This window comes from Lepisosteus oculatus, chromosome 3 (genome assembly GCF_040954835.1).
Source record: "Lepisosteus oculatus isolate fLepOcu1 chromosome 3, fLepOcu1.hap2, whole genome shotgun sequence".
In the NCBI taxonomy this organism is placed as follows: domain Eukaryota; kingdom Metazoa; phylum Chordata; class Actinopteri; order Semionotiformes; family Lepisosteidae; genus Lepisosteus; species Lepisosteus oculatus.
The window spans coordinates 12,006,201-12,023,812 of NC_090698.1; the positions used below are offsets into that span (position 1 = coordinate 12,006,201).

General features: G+C 42.3%; 1 protein-coding gene across 1 annotated transcript; it reads right to left on the reverse strand.

Annotated features, from left to right (window-relative positions):
- Nucleotides 1-812: 812 nt before the first annotated feature.
- LOC102692872 (perforin-1-like) lies at nucleotides 813-12,723 on the reverse strand. Its single transcript, XM_069186828.1, has 3 exons — nucleotides 12,654-12,723; nucleotides 5,544-6,101; nucleotides 813-4,488 (listed from the first exon to the last, which is right to left on the reverse strand). Exons 2-3 carry the CDS (start codon nucleotides 6,074-6,076, stop codon nucleotides 3,279-3,281), a joined length of 1,743 nt encoding a protein of 580 aa, XP_069042929.1. The 5' UTR covers nucleotides 6,077-6,101; nucleotides 12,654-12,723; the 3' UTR covers nucleotides 813-3,278.
- Nucleotides 12,724-17,612: the final 4,889 nt, after the last annotated feature.

Genomic DNA, 17,612 nt, shown 5'->3' on the forward strand with positions numbered 1-17,612 from the left:
GATCAAAAGAAGAATCTAACCCAGTCTCACGACTGTCAAAAAGAAGGAGAAAAAGGAAGGTTTCAGAAAGACATTAGTATCTGTCCATCCATTTTCTAAATGCTCTGTACAATTCAGGGTTGCTGGGGAGCTGGAGACTATCCTGACAAACAACAGGCACAAGGCAGGGGTACACCCTGGATGGGATGTGGAATGGGATGCCAGTCCAACGCAGGGCGGACACACAGATACGCACTCACACCAGGTCCAGCTTTCCCAGAAGCAGCCAATTCATCTACCTGTGATCTGGGATCTGTGTCCCTGGACTGTGGCAGGAAACCCATGTGAACACAGGGAGAACACACACAACTTAAAATAGCAAATACCACCACACAAATCTTACCCATGGTGTGGAATTGAACCCAGGGCCCTGGTACTGAACAAGGGTGTGCCACTCTACTTAGCAGATTACTCATCAGGGCCCATTAAGACAAGAAATGTGGTGTGGCTCTCCCCTTCCTGACAACCGGGTGGGCCTGCAATAATAACCGCAGAGCCGGCAGCTGCTTCTCTTAACAGAATCAGTTACTGTATATGAGATGTTCACTTGGATTGAGCTTAGTGAGCCCCCCCGCGTTCATCCCAGAATCTCTCTAAGGCACAACTTTCTTCTCAAAAAGTATTTGGATATTCGATATTTTTATTCAAGTATGCCCATACCCCTCTAGTTTGTCATAGAACACCCTGGCATTGTGGTGACGTGCTGGAAAGTCTTCTCTGATTCTTACACGGGATGAATAAACCCACTTCACTTGAGAACATTTGACAATATATTTCTTTGAAAGTGCTCAATTTATTTTTGAATAATGCAGTACACAGAACCAGTCATCACGAACAGTAGATACTGTATGCTTTCTTTCATGCAACAGTTATGTTTACATCTTTTTGTCATCAATACAGATTTTAATTGATCTCATTCTTGATGCTTGAGATAAGCTGAAGACCCTGGTCATTAAGCATTAACTGACTATTTCAAGATTTATTTTAAACTCTGATTTTTACCCAAAACATGGTGACTTTTACTTGTTGTTGCTTTTCTTCATATTAGCTTCTGCATAACTTTTAACTTAAATATCTACAAACTATCAGTAAAAAGTAATATTGCAACATTACACTTCCTAGCACTCCACGAAGACCTCAGTGACTGATAGTCACCCATCTCATTGATCTGAGTCACCACAGCAAGGTTGAATGTGCTTTTAGATCAGTGACATCCAATCCTGGTCCTGGAGGACTACGGTCTTGTTTTGTAGATCTCTTCAAAGCGCTTAAATGCTAGGAGAAGGCATTAAAATAGTTCCGGCAAGCCAACAATGAGCTGGTTTAGGCTGTTAAGAGCTAAAATGGGTGAAAACCTGCAGACACTGCTAGAAGTGTAGCACGTCCGATGAGAGAATAAGATGAGAATCCCTAGACTTCCCCAGAATAAGTCACGTCTCTTGTGATGGGCTGATCAGATGTTTAGAGATAGAGGAAAATGTATTCTGAAACTTTTCTAGAAAGAAAGAGGATTGGGGATAGAAGAACCACATCCTTATTTATGTGGCCGATACTGAATCTGAAGGAACTTTCAATAAATAAATGGAAATGTCAGATACTGTACATCGCCTTGCAAAAGTATTCAGAATCTTAGACAGATTTCACGTTTCATTGCTTTGAAGTTTGCAGTCATGGCCTTCTGAAGTAGCAAGTGATATTTATACATGCATAACCTACTGCAAACATCCTACGCAAGAACAAACATAATTAAATATTCTTTAAAAAATAGAGATGACATGATTATGTGATTATTCAAACCATTTGTTGTGGCAGACCAAAATACATTTTGGTTGGCAAAGTCACCTTAATGATCCACCCATTTAATTGACTGGCCATTTAATTGTCTGTGTTGTTAACAAGTGTATTTATTCCAAGATCAAGTGAACCTCTTTCAGTCAAGTAGTGAATGTCAAGCCGGGATTCAAACTGCATTCAAAACAACTCAAGAGTTAAAGTTGTACCTAGCTGTAGCTGGCTGTTCCCTTGCTAAACAAGCAGGAAACTGGTAAGGGATGCAACTATGGGTCCAATGGTGACTTTGAAACACATTTACTGTAAGTGGCACTAAAAACATTTGACAAAAGGTTTTGTTGTCACACATGACAAAAATGGAGCATGAAAAGCATTATATAAGATCACTTTATGGGCCATATACAATTTCTTGTATTAGGAATTTGTCTATTTGCATACTCCAACTTGCTCTCCACAAGACACACAGACAGGGAGAGACGTTTGGGGTCAGAGCACAGGGTCAGCCATTTATACAGCACCTCTGGAGCAGTTGGGGTTAAGAGCCTTGCTCAGGGACCCAAAGGAGTAGGATTCATCTCCCAGCAACAGGATATGAACCAGCAACCTTCCAGCCACAGGCACAGATCCTTAGCCACAGAGCTACTGTACCACACCACCCTGACTCCCATTACTTCAAGATGCCCACACTGAATGTGTCACTCCATCACTATCTCTACGATGAAGCATGGTGATCACAGCACTATGATATAATGCTATTTCTCACCAGCAGAGACTGAGAATCCTGACAACACTGGTGGGAACATAGAACATAGCAAATTGCTGTCAAATGTTAATATAAATCAACTTAAAACCTTAAGTTGGGACAAAAATTCAACTTTCAGCAGGACAATGACCCAAAGCACAGGGCCAATGCTACACTGGAGTGGCTTAAGAATAAAATGAATGTCCATGAATGGCCTGGTCAAAGTCCAGCCTTGAATCCTACGGAGAATCTGTGGAACGACATGAAAACTGCCCTCTGTAAGCCTTCTCTAAAAGGTCTTGCGGCTGTAATAGCTGCCAAAAGCAATTCCACCAAATATAGAGTTCACGGGTCTGAATATTTATACAATTGACGTTTCATTTGTTTCTGTTATTTACTGTAACTTATATTACCCTTAGAGGTCTTCAGTTTTTTTAAGTTTTTTTCAAAAATATGCATAATTCTGTGATTTCTCAAAATGAGTCATCATAGCAAGGATCTGAATACATTTGCAAAGCGGAGTATTTACGAGAGGAATTAGTAACTGAGAGAGCAAGACAGGCCCTCTTACTCATGTGATAATACAGGCAGTGTAGGCCAGGTGTTTGGAGATGCCTGAGAGACAGTGGACTGAATCCTGGGTCCAACACAGCAGTGCGGTCCGGTGTATAACATCTGGGGTCAGTGTGGGAAATCTTGAGTTGCGTCAGGTGTAGCATGATGAGTTCGCCATGGAGTGTCCAGCGCGTAGCTGGTCCAGCAGGCCTTGAGACATGGACACTGCATTCCTGGATGCAAATGTCTTGGCCAGACTGGGGCTCATGGGAGACGGGATGTAATCTGTGCAAGTTGTGCCGCCTAAGCCCGGGGCACACTCAACAGTGTAAGAGAAGTACAGAGTGCCGTGGTTGAGGGTGCACATGTCTGAGCGGGAGCCTCTTTGAAGTTTTATAGAGCACTTCCCGAGAATATCATTCCACCACTTGTACCACATTTTATCTTCATCCCACACTTCAATGTTTACCGTGGAATCCAGGGTCAGCTTTACAGTCCCAAAATAAAGGCTCTCTTGCCAGACAGGGTTGTTCTGGTCATAAATCACTCTGGTCTGCAGGTTTTGATTCTTATAAGAGAGCTTGACGTAGGCGTCCGTCTGGCTGAAATGATCCCCCCACAGTCCAGCAGCCTTCTCTACTTTAACCGTGAGCTTGGCCAAGCCTCGCTCCATGGGGCAGCACTTGCTGTTGACTTCGCTGTTGGCCTCGCACACACAGTTGCAGGAATCCCTCGTGCTGGGCGTGGAGCCCGAGGCGCACTTGCTGGAACAGTTCTTGTACAGGGCTTGCTCCAGGATGTATTCCTCTATGGCTTTCTTCAGGTTTGGCTTTTTTGAGACTTGTTTCAGGCTGACCAGGTTATGCATGGGTTCCAAGGAGTAGGAGACAATGTCTGGGTTGGTCTTCAGGCTCGTCACCCAGTCTTGAAATGCTTTGGGGTCTGAATCTCCAGAAAAGAGGATGTCCACCCCTTCTACCTGCCCGCCTGTTACCTCTGATAGCCTCTCGCTAAACGTGCTGTGGAAGCTCTCTTTAGTTCCTCGTGTCTTCTGGTCATTCTTGCAGTGATGATATTCTGTTTTCACAGAGGCACGTTGTCCGGCGGTAAGCGAGGCCTCCACATCTAGGCAGTCCTTCACCTCAGTTTCGGAAAATCCATCCAAGGCCATCTCGCAGCTTTTAACAGATGTTGTCGTCCTGACTTTCCCTCCCAGCTTCACTTTCCTGATGAAATGGGTGCCGTAGGTGTCAATCAGCTTGCGGTACTGCTCCTTTGTGTTGTGGTCATACACTTTAGGGAGTCGCTTCAGGGAACCGAAAAATTCTTTGGAAAGCTTAGGGTAATCTACCACTCTGTAACTGAAAAGATAAGATAAGAGATAAGACTTTATTAATCCCGAAGGGAAATCTATCCAGGAGATTAAAACCAGGAACGGGGTCGGAACCGGCAGGGGGAACAGGAAAAGGAACAGAGACAGGGACTTAAAAACATGACGGAGCCAGACTCATCAGGACCCGGGCTCGCACGATATGGAAATCAGAAGCAGAGCCCGGAACTGACTGAGTGTCTGGCTTTTAAGGGGAACGGGAAGGAGGCTGGAACAAGGGGCAGGTGCACAGAATTAAGTCCAAAGCGAAAAGAGCCGGAGCACCCTTAAGGAGGAGGGCCTACAATCGTGACAACATCTGATTACTCATCTGGACAGATTCCAGAACGGCAAGATCTGCCTCACAATGTGGTGACCTAAACCATACACTTTAATCTCAACTGAGTCATAAGACACTAGCACACTAATGTTAATTCCTGGGCTATATTTTTTGTGTTTTTATGGGTGTTTTTATGGGAAACCCTCCTTTGAATGTGTAAGTAAGACAACTCATCAGAGCGGTTTTGCACATTGATTTCTTTGCTCATTGTTTCCGTTCGTTTTTTTTTAAATACATGCTACTGTGAAACACAGACATTGCCTCTGTGTATTAAATACAGTGACTCAACTTAAACCCGAGGCTTCCCTGCTACACTCATCTACGTTAACAGAAATAAACAGGACCAAGCCTTCCTTGTGATGGATTCAGTGTCTGATGACAAGGCACGTTTCTGCCATTAGTGATTACCGCTGAAAATCACATGTGCATGGCTTATTACAGACAGGAGCTTACTCTTGTAGTTATTCTCCGGAAGAACCATCTCCATTTAACCCATATGGTTTCTAAGTACTTCTTCCAATTCAGGGTTGGGGGGGAGCCGGAGTCTATCCCAGCAGGCAACGGGCACAGGCAGGATAGGCCTTGGATGGGACGCCCGTGCATAGCCAACACACAGACACAGATACAGAGCCCATTTCTGAACCTTAAAATTGTATATTAAGATGAAGCGAGAGCTGACCTCGAAAATGACGGATGCCGCTTATTACCTGTAAAATACACACTCCACTTCGTGGGTGAGGAAGGTGTACTTGTCTGATTTGGACTTCTCCATGGTGTACTTTGCAGCTTTGGAGTGGGTGCCACCAATCATGAGCGAACCTCCCGGCTTAGTGCCCAACGAGAGATCCAAACCGGCTTTCCAGTTGTTCTCCACCGAAGAAAGGCTGTTGTTGACAAAGGATTCGCTGGAGTCGTACATCTTGCTGGTCACCTGCATCTTGCAGTGAGGAAGAGTGCGCCAGTCCACCACGGTCAAGGGAAGCTTCTGGGCCTTGTTCTCCAAGTAGGAGTTGGGGCAAAGAGTGCAGGTCTTGTCCTTCTTCCTCCAGCTGTTGACGTTGATGACGTAGGCCCCCTTCCGCTCCATCTTGACGATGTCAAACCCTTCCCCTGCGAAGTTGTACCCGGGCACATAATCAGCTTCTTTGCATTCATTGATAGTGCCAGTGGTGCAGGCTTTAATGACTGTGGGGGAGAGCAGGAGATGTAGAGTCCCAAGGACACAAACAAGCTCCTTCATCTCAGAAGGAAAACCTGGCCTGGAGCTGCAGAAAGAAGATATTGTCTGTAAGTTTCCTCTGCTTGTCACTTCTCAACACCAACCTCCCTTTCAGCGTGATTAGGCTTTTCCGTTATTTGATTTGCTGGAAAAGCTGACAACAAGGATTTCAAAACACAAAGACTGAAAAGATGCCACTTTTCTGCCTGTAAACGCTCACTAAAATTTTTGATAATTGACCACGTTTAATTATTAGTACAATGTTGCTCTCATTGTGCAGGAGAACATCCATTTAAGTGTTTAATTTCTTCTCCATTTCTCTTTCAAAATATTTAGACAATGTGGGCAGGTTAAACTGAATCATGCATGACAATAAGATGGAATTTGTACCAAAACAAATTAAGGACAAGAAAAGATTTTATCATATTGAAGAAAACGGAATCTTAGGAGCTGTTTTTTTGTGATCGAACTTTCTATTTTGATACCCACAGAACTGCAAAAAGGCGGTAGTGGTTAGCACTGCTGTCTCACAGTGCTGGAGCCCCGATTTCAATTCTGGACCTTTCCTCTCACGATAGAAAAACATAAGTAACTCTGCCTCGTGTGATAATTAAAGTACTAATTCATTGGTTTTAAAGTAATATAACTAACATCGATCAACTAAAAGAAACAACAGTAACCACAAAGTATAGAAATCAGTTAAATTAAACAACATGAATCCCTCCTCTGTGTCCAGCAGGTTCCTACACTTTCTCTCTCTGCTTCATGATCATCACACTCCACTGTGATGAAACGGACAATAAAACTGGCAGTGAGCCTGTAAGCTCCTCTCCAGGCTGTGATTCCCCACACTGCCGACACAGAACCTGGAGTGTCTGTTACACTGTGAACACAAGACCTCGCTGAGATGCGGAGGCAGGGACTTGGGCAAACACCCAGAAACCAAACCACAGAGAGAGGCGCATTTACTGGCAAGATTTGTCTCACCATCCTAGTCTACTGCTCCGGTAATTTAAAAGTTGCGTTTAACAACCTTCAGCTTGGTTTCATCCCACTTTGCTCTTTTTTTCACCCAAAACCGAACCACAAAAAAGCAAATTAGCGAATGTTAAATTTGCAGATGTCGCGACATTACTTTCTTACGTTTGGGTTTTTTTTCTCTAGTTTTTGCTGAAATTTACTGTGACGTATCTGATGAATTTATTGTATTCAGATTGAGCATTCATATTTCCAATAAAATATTACATTTAAATGGTTGTTTTCGCAACATGAGTCACCATAGGAAGGATCTGAGTCCTTTTGCCACTCTCTGTATGTTCCCGTCAGTATAAGAAACCAGCCCTGTTCGTTCTGACCTTTGAAAGATAGATCGTACTCCCCCTGTGATGTTGCTTTCGTTGTTGTGGGCAGAGAGTGAGTGGTAGATGGCTAATGATTTCTTATTAATCTCCTGCTCTGGTGATTTTCCACCTGGTTGTTGAGTTATTACTGTAGTAGGACATCTTTCAAACAGGTCTCCACCCATTAAATCCTCCTACTCGAAGAGGGGTTTGGAGTATGTGGTCAATTCCCTCTCGCCCCTAGCTCTCTTTTCTCTAAGCTTGACTAAAACAGTCTGTACTGAGTCTGAATCGAGTTGTCATAAAAATACCAACGACTATATCTATATATTGTATCTATATATCTCTATATTGTACAGTAGGTATCATTCAAGCATATAGCATTATTAAACTCCAAGTTTAAGACTATTTACTAGTGTAGCTTTTCTAAAGTTTTGATAAATGGGATGGTGGGTTAAAAAAATATTTGCTTCTGCTTGTTTTTGAAATCTCCCAACAGCAAGTCAGTAGCCTCAGCAAACGCTTTTTTTCTTACTTCTCGATCCCTGAATGACTTTTTGTGTTGAGCCAGGATGTGGCTCACACCGAACGATGATGCCCCTTTCCTTCTTGTATTAGGCCTCGTGAAAACCGAATGCTGCTAGTTCAGATTTTAATTTTTCCACTTTCATTTCCGTAACTCACTTTTACCACATCATACGCTTTGTGTGCAGTTTTGAAATGTTCTATATTTCTCTTTAACGCGTAGACGCTAGCATTCCAGATTTGAATGCGAAAGTACAAAAAACAATCATGCCCCTATTCCTTGTGGTAACGGTAAGTTTTCGGTCTCTTTGCTTCATCATTTTCACTCAAACACTACAACTATCAAATAGGCAATCAAACTGTTGATGAATTTGTCACGGCCTGTCTGTTTCGCTCCACTATGCACTGTAGCGAATGTGGGGTTCGTGCGGCAATAACCAAGAAAACGTTCAACGTTCTTGGGTAGCACACACAACACTCTCTATTTACGGAGCTCCTGTAGTCTTTTTTTTTTTCAGTCAGCCAGCACTCAGGGAAGAGACTTTTACAACCCATTCGACAAGGGTTAAACACACACAAAAGTAAATAGTCAAATAGCCCATTTATTCTTTGCCAAACATTCTTGCTCAACGGGCAAGCATTCCGTGATTGATTGGTTGCTCACCCCTGATCTAAAAATTTCTTCCAGGTGAGTGTGATTGTGTAAAAACGTAAAAACTAACACTAGCTACCCATAATAACCTTTGGAGATGTTTGGAATTGTTGTACAAGAAGCCTGGGGTTCTGGGCTAGTACTGTAACGCAACGGGGGCTCAGGCGGGCGCCCTTGCCGCATCTGGTCGGCCCCATCCCGACTGGAGGCTCGAACCCGGGACTTCCGCGTCTCTCTGCAGCGACCTAGCCCCGTGAGCTAAAGAGAGATCTCTCTACAGCCCAGTAGCTGTGGTCCTGCTATCACAGGGAAGGGCGGTGACGTCACCCGCTCTGGTACGCCGGCTCTTACACACACTGCTTGTCGGCTGTAAGCGTTACAGTACTTTTAGGGGCTATATTGGTGGAAACCAATGTGAACAGAATCCAATCCTGACACCAAGAGATGATGTAGAACAGTGGTTCTCTAACTTTTTGGACCAAGTACCACCCCTAATCCAACCAAAGCATGCAAGTACCACCTACAAGTCATCTTCTCATAGGAACCCCAGAAATTCTCAATAACCAACATGAGCGCGCATGCACACACTCACACATACATATAATAAATATTATAATAATAAACTTGATTTGATATAGCGCCTTTAAAGGTGGCTTCTCAAAGTGTTTTACAGAAAAAAAACATTAACAACAACTAATAAAAAAGCACCATTTCAGTGAGAGGGGTGAGCCTGTTTAGTTGAGCAAAGCAGATGTGAATTAATTTTTCGAGCCTTGATACAATTCACAACAGAGTCTAACAGATATTAAATCGTCAGGCATTTTCTTGACGGCAAAGATCTTGCGGTGGATGTTGTAATGCGTACATTAATTTCTGGAGCAGCCTATCTAATTCGTGCAACTACACCGTTATGTCGGCTTGTCATTGCTCTAGCACCATCTGTACAAACTCCAACGCATTTTATCCAGTCGAAGCCATTCTCTTCGATAAATTCATTCAGAAGCTGAAATATGTGCTCTCCTGTAGTTCCTGTTGGTAGCGGTTTACAGAACAGAAAGTCTTCATGGAACATGCCCTCAAACTCGTATCTAACGTAAACGAGCAAATTGGCCAAATCTACTACAGACTCATCTAATTGCAGTGAAAAACATCTGCTCATCTTAATGCGCTCTATCAGTGTACTTTTGATATAATCCTTCATTTCAATAATTCTATGAATGACTGTGTCTTTCAGGGGGAGGAGGGCAGCAGGTCGAGCTGTTTAGCAGCTTTTTCTCTACACATAATACGTGTCAGCTCTTTTGCCAACGGTAAATAAGGTTCTTCAAAAATAGTGTAGCTTACCTGCTTCAGCAATCCGCAAGCTTGCATTTTTCCGCGTTTCCGTTTTTATTTCTGTATTTATTTAAAGTTTTTATTTCATGCGCATGGGAGCAAAACAGAGATGCTCGCTGTATTTTTCTTAAATTAGAACAGTTCTTAAATATTTTTCTGGTATCACGCTTTCGTGTGCTCACAATATTACCTGCACGTAGCACGTATTTCTATGCATTCCTGTGTTTACAACGTTAGCTTTGTTCCAAAATCACACACATTCTCCTTTCTCCCTATTTGCTGGAGATACAGTAGCTTTTTAAAATACAATTGGTCATTTGCATCCTATAGAGTGGTATAGAATTACAGAGTATCTCGTGTCCACTGAACTATTAGCGCGCACTGTATTGTAGTACGTAGGCTGCGTATTCGACACGTATTAAAATACAAAATATGAAAACCCGTCCCGATTTTTCAGCGCACACAACACAGTTCCAGGGTCATTTGGCGTACCACTTGGCGGCACTCCACGTACCACTGCCGGTACGCGTACCACAGTTTGAGAACCACTGATGTAGAACAAGGAAAATCTGGTGAAATAAGAGAATTTGGGAAGTCAAGTTGAAAGTCATGGAGAGAGGCTCAGTAGAGATGACTGGAGGAACTGAAGAATTTGTCATTTGTCTGAACAGAGAATCATTGTGTTCTTATTCTAAACTCCCTGAAGGTGCTTATCAGAGATTTCATAAAAGCACTCTTTTAGAGATCCATACTGTCATTAACATTTCACGGCTAAGATGACTGGACCTGGAATTAGAATCAGAATAGATTTTGTCAACATACAGAGGACATTTTCCTGTGACTTAAAAACCATAAAGTGTCCATAAAGTCCTAGTATAGCAACAATTTTCTTGCATGGACTTAGAAATGTGTTTATATATCTCTCACCTAAATATCAGCCAGGCAAATGGAGAAATGCTCAATTTAAAATGGAAGGAAACATGTTATTCGGAATGCTTTTTATATGTGAAATACTTGATATTGATTTCTTTATAAAAAAGCCAAAATGAGTGAATTTTTTCGTTCACCTTTCCATGTATCAAACATTCAGTTGAATTTGCAAACACATAGCCGATCTTAAAATTGTTTCGATACCCGATGTTTCCATATTCTGAATATTTAACACATTCATATGAGGATTCAAGGGACAGCGTGAATCATCAAAATTATTTTTTTCTTCTAAATGATCCATGTTCACAAACACAGTGGTTCTCTGTAACATCTATCAATGTTCTAGTCACTTCTTCCAATCCTGGATTGCTGGGGAGCTACCCTGGCAAGCAATGGGTACGAGGTAGGATACACCTGGATGGGATTCCAGCCCATTGCAGAGCACACACAGGCACAAACACACCCTCACAGCAGGGCTGATTTGCAGTATCTTTGGACTGCGGGAGAAAACCAGAGCACCTGGAGGGAAAAACACTTGAACACGGGGAGAATATACAAACTCCTCACAGACAGCACTCCAGGTCTGAAATTGACACCAGAGCCCCAGTGCTACAAAGCAGCAACGCTATGCCGCTATATTTTGTAACAGTATAATTAGAAACCTGCATCAGAGTTGTAAATGTACACAGAGGCTGTGTGAGTAACATTCATGTATTCTTAATTACAGAGTGTCAACTTTACCTTCAAATACAGACCAGGACCCTGAATGCATATTCTTATTTTTTTAGCTTGAAACTTTTTTTACCGTATCTAACATACATTCTCTTTAAAATGACAGGAGACCAAAAGAAAGTCTGCTTTCAACTTTGCTCTGCACCTAAATGGATGATTACTTGTATCAATCAAGATCAGAATTACAAAATAAATACCTTATTAATATTAAGGTATTCTTACACCATTTTAGAATTTCCTCAGAGACACATAATTGAAGAATCCCATAAAATGTGACATCATCTTAAAGTAATCTCCATTCCCCAAAAAATCTGAAGAATAAAAAGAATATCAAGAAACACACATTCCTCCTTCTCCATCTCCATCACCGTAAGGGCAGATTTATACTTCAGCAGAGGAAGTTATACGTTTGGATTCAAATCATTTGACTGTTGTTTCACCCTATAAAGATCCTTTACTCTCTGTTTAGTACTTGTAACCAAATCTCACTTCTCTAAGTTCTATGAGACAGTTTTAATTTCTTTCTTGCATTTTTTCTGCAGTTTAAGAAAACCAGTCACTGCTTACTATTGCGTATGTTTCCAATTCAGATACCGGTCGTTCTCCAGCTTTCCTTTGACAGCCATATGATCTCTGACACTTGCAGAGTTCTGTTTCGGCACATATCGTTTTTGCTGCTCCTGATACTACCTTTACATTCATGGATATGTCATGTCATGTCCAGTATTTCAGAAAAAGAGAATTTTTCAGACCAGATGTACACATCACAGAGAGGGGCACCCAACAGAGCTAAAGAGTCACTCTCTCTATGAACACCTGCAGGACTCACAGAGGTTCTGTGAAAATTGCCTGAAACTCAATGGAAAAGCTGGACAAGACGACTTGAATCCAGACTCAGAGTAAAGAGATGCAAGAGGTATTAATTACAGTACATGCCCTGCATGATGATGCCTATTTTGTACTAATAAATGGAATTTGTGTTGATTCTGACCTGGATTGCAATTCTCTGCCTCGCTGAATACACGTAAGAGGACATTTATACTTAATCGTCATTTTTCCTTCAGAAATCTCTAACTTCTCTTACCTGACTTCTTTCCTCTGAGATGTTCGAGAATCTCTGAAGCAGACAGAGAAGTGAGAAGTTCTTCCGTTTGACAAGTACTGACGCTGTTTAAGACATCAGGGTCCCTGCAGTAGCTCAGCATTAGTCACATCTTCCTGTGTGACTGTGGTAAACCTCAACTACATATCATTTGTTTTATGATTTAAAAGTTGTTTAGGACTTGTTCGTCACTATGTATTGGGTAATAGAATACCCATAGTTCATGGCATAACCCAACAGTCTGTAGATTCTGTGTCGCTGTGCCCTTTCTAACCCAAATGCAGACAATTATACTTCTCAGTGGTACGGCAGTGGGTGTAAAGTCTACCCACACGGGCCAACAAACATCACTGAAAATCTCTACTTCTCAGACACAGAATTTAAAAGGAAGTAACAAGCAAAGATTTTATCGTTTTCAGCCAGGTGAGTGAGATCCGTGAAGGGACTGTGTTGACGGGGAACAGGACTATTTCTGGACAAGAGAGCGATTGAACAGGACAGAAAATGAACCCTAAGGAAGTCACATTCATGACAAAGAGGAAACCTGTGTCACAGAGCAGCCAGCCAGTGTGCAGAGAACCGAAAGGGAAAATAGAAGCGCAGAGCTTCTCGTGGCTAACCTGGGAAATGACTCAGCCATGGCCCCTCAGTCGATCTGACATGTTCAGCCATGTACAAAATGAGAAAAGGATACACCTCCATCAGTTTGAGATTTTCATTGCATTGTTTTTCTTCTTTTATCGAATGTCAGACTTGTATTGTGTGAACAAGTAATATTAACCATTTTTCCAAAATGTTTATCCCCACGACCATTATTAACAACTACTCCATTTTACAGGGCAATCCCTCCATCGGTACCCTTTTTTCTGACCACCCAATCATCTCATACCGTTGACCACCCAATCTACGTAAACTTCTGATTCACAGCTCCCTTGACCGCACTCGGCAATCATCCCCACCAGGCATCTTCCCCTGCAACAGGACAGAACATATCTAACAACACGCTCATTCAGGGCCCCTCAGGTCAATTCCAGATCACTCATCGACATCCTGTACCTCCAGCAACTTCATTTACTGTATCTCCTGCAGAAAATGCCCAGCTATCTATGTTGGGGAAACCAGAAGGAGACTAGGAGACTGCTTCAGAGAACATGTTAGGGCTGTGAAGATTAAAGATTTCTCCAAGCCCATAGTTTCTCATTTCACCTCAGACGGCCATGATCACACTGATCTCTCTGTCTCTGTTCTCAAAGAAGGGTTTCTCAACTCCCATAGCAGAAAAACAACAGAAACGAAACTCATCCTGAAACTAGGTTCACACCACCCCCCTATTCTCAATGACCGACTTATTTTCATGTAATCTCTCTATTCTCATGCAGGTGTTGACTTCACACCTTTCTTCACCCTTCTGCACTTTGCACTTCCTGAGTGGCCTCTCTGCCCCTCATGCCTCCTCTCCTCTCCCCGCTTTTGTTCTTCTGTGCTATTTAATCTTTGCTGTCTGCCCTGTCTTTCTCACACCTGAAGAAGGCTTCACAGCTGAAACATTGTGTTTTCTCTGTTCTCTTTTCACCATGGAATAAACCTATTGCTTGTTCCTTTGCAGCTACCCACCTGAAACGTTTTTCCAAAATGCCTTTGTTAATGTTGACAGATTGCTTTCTTCTTTCTGTTTTCTTTGAATTTTCTCCGTCTCCCCTGTTGGCTGCCTTCTGACGAAATCTCTCATTTCTTTTCTGATAGCATCCTACTGCTTCTTTTGAGAACTTAATTCATTTTGACAGCAGCATTTAAAGCAATAGGCTTTTTTTATTTAAATATGCAGATATGTCCCTGCACCAAGGAGTCTTTAGACAGTAAGGAGACATCCAACTTACATGCAGTTACAAATGTGGAGTTTATTTCTAAATGTAATTCCACTTATCTAAGCACTTCTTCAAATTCAGGCTCTCGGGGGAGTTGGAGTCTATTTTGACAAGCAACAGGAGCAAGACAAAGTTACACCCTGGACTAGAAGTCAGTCCATTGTAGGACACACACAAACACAAACAGACACCTACACAATTATGCCAGGCCAGTTTTCCTCTGTAGCCACCTCCAAAAGCTGTACCATTTCGTTTTCAAAGTTTTATCTTCTAACACTGGTGGATTACCTTGCAAAGAACACAACAAAATAAACTTTGCACATGGTATTCTAGGAGACTTATTCAAAAATGTAACACTTCACAAAATGTAATCATATTTAATACTATAAATGCATTAACACGCAGTCACGTCCACCCCCACATACTGTAGGTAGAAAAAAGGTCCCCACTGCCTATGTAATCCATTGTCATTTCATTCACATTGTTAAAATTGTGTCTCTTTACTTCTTTTTTTTTCCCATGGGAGCAAGCGATGTAAGTGAAATTATTTCTGGAATCATAGGAAAGTTTTTCTTGCGTGCGTTTGTGTCTTAGTTCTGTGCCACAGCCACAAACGTGCCATAAAGAGACATATCTTGAATGTGGTCCCCTGTCAGACAACGACAGCTCTGCCCACTGGCTGAGCTCAGTGCCTGCTGTTTCAGTATCTGGGCAGCACACAAGCTGCAGGTGTGAAACCAAGATAAAGTTCACACTTAACAATAACGTCGAAGAGTCTTGTTTGTGCTCCCACCCCTTTTTCCTATCTTGTTATAGGAAGCATGCATTTCTCTGTCATGGAACAAGTAATAGGTTTATTCTATGCTGAAAAAAAGAAGAAAGAGAACACAACGTTTCGGCTGTGGAGCCTTCTTCAGGTCTCCACGGCCGAAACGTTGTGTTCTCTTTCTTCTTTTTTTCAGCATGGAATAAACCTATTACTTGTTCCTTTGCAGCCTACGCATGCTGACGCAGCTACCCACCTTTCTCTGTCATGTTTGTATTCACATTTATATGTTAACACAGGCAACACATACAGTATTTGATTAAAACACGTTTCCAAGGTGAAATCATCATTTCTGTGACTTTTCAGTTTCTAACACTAACATGATTTACTGACTGTTCTATTTTATTTTTTCTTACTAAATGTGCAGTTTCACTATTAAGTATGTACTGTAATAGGAGATCAGTGTGATGCTGGTATGTTTCCACATATGTCCAGTAATTGATTGGACTCTGTTAAGCTTTGAGTTACTTCTCTGTGGTCAGGCCTTTGTTTGTTGAAGGTTGCTGTTTTTCACTGAACAAACCACAGTGTCCAGTGTATTTTATCGGAAGAGCAGACAGCGATGTGGCCGCTTTGTAGTTGCTTGACCTCAAATGAAAAACTGCACAGAAGAAACCACTTAAAAAACCTCAGCTTCTGAAGAATGTCTCATGTCTTCTCACACATTGCTTTCTAAATGCAAGAACCCACCATCACGTATGAGACGTGACCTTGGTATTCAGGGTGTGTTACTCCCACCCAAAATTGTTTTTTTTTTCCATAATTGTTACAGGGGAGGATTGATAAATAGGGGTGGGTGGAAATTATTAATGTTTGCTGTTTCTTTATCATTTGTCAGTAAAGTCTAGTTAGAAACTCATATGTGCTGGCAGTGGTGAGCTAGTACCCTCTAGTGGTGTCACAATAGATCTTTAAAAAAAGTCACGGATGACCATGACTATCATGGCGCAAGTTCTGATGCTTGGCAGGAGGCTGACAGAATGCAGGCGAACCCTGCTAGAGGATGCTCGAATTCAGCAGCTGGTGACAAAAGCCCAGAGTCAATATCGTCAAACACAAACTAAGATGTTGCAGGTCTTTGGTGGAATATTTGAACCAAAGCTGGGCAGTTGAGCACATCGGGGGGGGGTGTCGCTGGTCAGCAGCCTCTGCATGTGCTACAAACAATGGCATTTTGAGACATACTGTCCTAAGCAGAGAGCAGAGAGTCTATTCTCTGGCACCCCCCAGCTCTGGGGCTCTCTTTTTGATTGGGCAGGTCCAAAAAACTTGACTTCTTTCACTGTGTCATTGCAGTTGACTCTAACCATGCAGAATTGTGTGGTTCATTAACAGATTCATTTCTTTACCGCTTTGTCCAATTCAGGGTCATGGAGGTGCTTATCCTGGCAAGGAACAAGTGCAAGGCAGGGCACACCCTGGGCGGGATGCCAGTCCATCACAGGGCGCACACTGGCACCGACACACTCGCACAAGGGCAAATTGTCCCAGAAACCAATTAATTTACCAGCATGTCTATGGACTGTGGGATGAAACACGAGGAGGAAACCCACATGAGCACAGGGAGAACGTGCAAACTCTACAGAGACAGCACATGAAGCCAGGGCCCCAGTGCTGTGAGGCAGCAATGCTCAGCTGTGCACCACTGTGCCGCCTGGTTCCTTAACACACTGCTAACTAAATGAGCAAGCTGGGACAAATGATTACAAAATCCTTTTGTTGTGTTATACATTTATACGAACGTATGTTGATGTGTGATTGACTTCACATGCCTATATTAACTTCTCATGCCTTCTCTAGCATTCAGTGTGTGAAACATATTTGACGGTAGACATTTGTTGGGACAGAACACAAGCTTCTCCAAGGCACTGTGCACAATATTACTCTGAAGGTGGCAGTAAAGTACTGCAGAACTGACATTTACCTTCCATTGTGTGATACTGAGTGAATGTTCTAACTAACATTTCGCCCTGTGGCAGGCTATAGACTTTGGTTTTTAATAAAGATTAAGTTTCAGAAATATTAGAAAATACTTTTTTTCACAGATAGTTTAATAATGCATCGAGTGCCGGGAAGTGCAATTAAAACCAAGAGTAGGAGAAACATGTTTACACAAAGGGTGGTGGGAGTGTGGAACAATATGCAGCTTGTTGTTGAAGCCCTGGCTTCTTTCAAGACATATTGTATCAATTAACTACTGACTGTGAAAGCTAGATGGGCTGTTTTTTTTTTTGTTATGGGGACATTATT